This window comes from Mizuhopecten yessoensis, unplaced genomic scaffold (assembly GCF_002113885.1).
Source record: "Mizuhopecten yessoensis strain PY_sf001 unplaced genomic scaffold, ASM211388v2 hete_36167530, whole genome shotgun sequence".
NCBI classification, from domain to species: Eukaryota; Metazoa; Mollusca; class Bivalvia; order Pectinida; family Pectinidae; genus Mizuhopecten; species Mizuhopecten yessoensis.
This window is the reverse complement of record NW_018485267.1, coordinates 1-4679: the sequence shown is the minus strand read 5'-3', so window position 1 is coordinate 4679 and position 4679 is coordinate 1. Positions and strand designations below refer to the sequence as shown.

Sequence of the window (4679 nt, the reverse complement as noted above, 5' to 3'; positions counted from 1 at the left end):
GTTACTTCCCATAGTATAGTTACTTCCCATAGTATATAGCTACGATTGGATAGGTTAGATGTTAAGCAATCGTTCTGTCATACATAGCTCCATCGTTCCAGGCCTCAAAACGAGTGGTCGACATATCTTCTGATTAATGACTAAGAATCTAAAGAATTCTTTTATTTTAGCTAAGATATCTGTTAGATAGCTCTAGAGACACTCCAAATAGGCACTCCATTACTTAAGTATAATGTGGGGAAACGCATTATCTGGAGGACGTCAGTATGTTGTGTACAGTAATGGAAATTGATGAGGCACTGATTTTGATTGGGGAAATACATTATACACAAATCAATGTTTGATCAAGTTATGCTAGAGATTCCTATGTATGATTCCTTACAATTTAATCTAAGGATATAGACCTAATACCACATATATGTTAACCATAATCTAGCTTCTTTCCATTCTTGCCTATTTTTTTCTGATTCAAAATAGACAATGCTCTTTTCAAATCTCTTTCCGATGGCCTGTTAATAAAGTAATAGACAATGCTCTTTTCAACTCTCTTTCCGATGGCCTGTTAATAAAACATTTCTTTATAAAACTTTGTTCACAGCTTCAAAATTAAAGCAAAAAGAAGATCAAAACAAAAATGGTTTTCACAAAAAATTTCAAAATTAACTTTAAAAAACCCAATAAGATACCAAGAGCTAACGACATCCAGCTGTTGAATAAACATGGGTGGCAATGAGGATAATAAAAGAGTATTCATTTCAAATGGGATTTAATAAGAAGTGAGTCTAGATATTTCCATTTTTGAGAGGCGCTAACTGATATTACATGTGTGTCATTGGAGAAATAGTCATGTAATTAAAACACAATTGAAACTACCAACACAAGATACAAAGTGAAAGTTTACCAACAGGATATACGGTATAAAAATTACCATCATGAAGTACAGTATAAAAATTATACCAACACAAGATACGGTATACAAATTATACCCAGAGGAGAAACAGTATAAAAGTAAGATTTGCTGAAGAAAAACTGTTCATCATATGGTGACCTTTAATCTGGTAGGAAATTGTTACAAAAATAAAATTTGACAAATTCTTTTGCCTAAAAATCACTAGCATGTCCCCTGATATACTATTAACTACAAAACCAAAGTCATGACAATACACAGCACCTTATCATAAAAACTACACAGCTACCCAAAGCCTGACACTCTTATCCCTCAACTGTAAAACACAACTACAACCTATAGAAGTCATACAAAATTATATTTAAAACGTTCGACAATCTTTGAAAAACACTCAAAATGAATATCTAAAAAGGTCAGGTAATTTATAAACTGGCTGTCATAGTTAAGTCTAACCTGGGTATTATCGTCGGAGTAATGCACTTTGATACAGTCTCAACTTCTGGAACCATGGTTCTGAAATAGTCGACCATGTATCTAAAAGGTAAGAAATGCAAAATGGTAGCTAAAAAATACATGTAACTTTCAAAATATAATAAATTAAGACATTTGTACTGTTCTAGCCCTCTGTATTGTCAAATATGAATGGGCAAAACATGAAACAAAATAATGCAGTAACTTAAACAAGACAAAATGTGATGTGTTTGACAACGAAAATAACAATATAGATACTTGTGAGGGAAAATTGAATTAATGTTTTAAAATTAAGGAAAAATAAAGAAAAAATAAAAGTAAAAGATTTCAAGAACTACCAAGCACAAAAATTGTAAGACTGACATAAGAAAACAAAACAACTGAAGATTTTTGGAAAACAATTGATTACAAATACAATGACATTAACATAACTTGAAATCGGTATGTAATTAACATAAGAAGAAAGATAACAATTTTATATACACAAGATACTAACTGTGAAAAACACAATAACAGTACAACAATTCTAATGACCAATCTATTACATTTAACAATGATACAGGTAACAAAACACCCTATCCATCACGATCAATGAGACACTATTAACCCCACTCTTAGACTAGCATCATGTCAGACTCACAGAAGACCAGCTGTTTGGGCTTCTCGGTGTATCAGCCAATCAGTGTCTCAGCCAATCACTGTATTAGCCAATCAGTACCTCAGCCAATCACTGTATCGTCCAATCAGTGTCTAAGCATTTCACGGTATCGGACAATCAGTAACACAGCCAATCACTGTATCGGCCAATCAGTACCTCAGCCAATCACTGTATCGGCCAATCACTGTATCGGCCAATCAGTGTCTCAGCCAATCACTATAATTATGATACACATGTAGCACTGAGTCACTTCTAAACACCAACAACATAGCTGTCTTAATTACATCAGTACAGGCAGTTTGAGATTTGTTATCTAACCTATTCCCTTGTACTTGTGAAATATTTTCATATAAAGAGGAAAGATTGAGGTGGAAAACAAGGATTAAATAGATATCATATGTTAAAACAAGAATGAAATTGACAACATGTCATCTTTACTTTTGAATGCTGTGGTGTTTTTTATGATACTTAACAACCAATACATTCAATTCACCATTTTTTTTAGTTTTACGATTGAAAATGTATAAATAATCATGATCATCCAATCTAAATTCTTGGTTTCCTTAAACATCTTGTTGTTTAATATATACATTTAAATCCCGATTTCCAAATCTCTCCAGTAAAATCATCAGTTATATATGAGTATGTCTTAAAATTTTGAAAGGAGAATATGCATGAAACAGGAAAGTCTGTACTCTGCCTATCCATGTGTATAGTTACACCAAAAAAAACCAATAAAATTTAATTAAAGAGATGATTTGTAAATACTATCTAAAAGGTTAGAGGTTTCAAGGCATTGTCTGTCCACTGATCACTGAGGTCGGTTACCCGACTCAAACACGTATGTAACCTGGTACATGTATCATTGTACTATGTACACAAGGCAAATAAAGAAAGAAATGTATTCAAAAATATAAAGTACGCACAATACTGGAAATGTTGACTTACAAGACATAACATGACCAAGCTTTTTTACAAACATGTATACCCTGGTAATACCAGTATTTGAAACATTATTCCTTTAGAGGGAAGGAAACACATTTCCTCATACCATCAAGTAAGAATTAAAAGTACCCATACTTAAAAACCTAACTAAACATCCTAACATTTTCAATAAAATAACTTGTATACGCGAAAGTGCAATTGGAATGAACTTACTAAAATGAAATGAACTAATTATGACATTAACCTACACATGTTGCCAAACAAGTGTGCAAAATTCATAACGAGTAAATCAATGTATTTATAGACTAACCATATTTCTCATCAATCAATGTGTACATGCCACACACAATCACACACATATAATTATATATACATTGTATGTATATATGTGTGTGTGTGTGTGTAGCACTGAATTAATTTGGACATTGGATTTTGGGGCAAGATGCAAAAATATGTGTGCATGTCACATAATCATGAGTACATGTCACATGACATGTCATAGAAATATGTGCACCTGTAACAGAACATTGTGCACATGTCACAGAATTCTGTGTCTATGTAACAAAATCATGTGTACATGTCATTGAATCACGAGTGCATGTCATAGAATGCATAAGAATCATGTGTACATCATTATAAATTCACGTGTACTTGGAAAGACGTGTAAACTGGGTGACCAACACAGGCCAGTTGTCACGGTTGTCTGTAAGCTTCAGACTCCCTGAAATTACTCTAAATCACAGGTAAAGAGGATCATCTTCAGAACACTAGTCCAGCGTCTTTGGCCATTCCATAAAATATAGTTTCCTTATCTTGCAATAAAATATGGGGAATTTCATATTCACGAATAACACCAGCATCTAGCACCATAATCCTGAAATGAAAAAGAAACATTGAACGTTTCAAAGCAATAGCGTGAAAAACAGTCATCAGGTAATGTTAAGAATCTCTCTTTTCCCTTTAATAAAGAATTTGATGCACAAATGAAGCCTGTATTTACACATAATCAAGATAATTACTGTCACAAAAGAACGATTATGACAAGGTACTATTTTTTTAATGTTGAGCAATATAAAAGGAAATAATCAATTTTCTGGAATGTTTTGTATGGCACAGTTTTATTCCACCAATCAAAGAAGTCCCATTGATCATATATCTTAATATATAATGTTTGTATGGTAGCATTAAACTTTGAATAGCAATGATAAGATCTGTTAGGTAACTGAAATAATTAATTGTACACTTGTAAGGTAACATATAGATTTGAACTGAATGAGACTGATTACTTGTCGTAGTCCATGATGGTGTTGAGCCTGTGGGCGATTGTGAGGATGGTACAGTCATGGAACTCTGTCCGGATAGTGTTCTGGATGAGGTCGTCCGTCTCCAGGTCCACCGCCGCTGTGGCTTCGTCAAGGACGAGGATCTTGGTCTTCCTCAGTAAAGCGCGGGCCAGGCATACCAACTGTCTCTGTCCCACACTGAAACATGACGCACAATCTGGTGTGTAATATTAAGCTTAATAGATCTTTTAACTCCTCAAGGGCAAGATAGAGGGATTTCAACCCCAAACGTGTGAGAGATTCGTTTTCTTTTACCCTGTTCAACCTATCATATAATGCAGAGTTAAAGTTACAGAGTCTGTGTACCTGCTGATGTTAATGCAATGCTAATGGGACATCAATGGACTGTTGACGT

General features: G+C 33.8%; 1 protein-coding gene across 1 annotated transcript; it reads right to left on the bottom strand.

Annotated features, from left to right (window-relative positions):
- Positions 1 to 2564: 2564 nt before the first annotated feature.
- LOC110444733 (multidrug resistance-associated protein 1-like) lies at positions 2565 to 4462 on the bottom strand (the record flags this gene model as incomplete). Its single annotated transcript, XM_021489096.1, has 2 exons — positions 2565 to 3855; positions 4268 to 4462. Coding segments are annotated over 2 exons (310 nt in total), but the record flags the coding sequence as incomplete, so codon positions are not given.
- Positions 4463 to 4679: the final 217 nt, after the last annotated feature.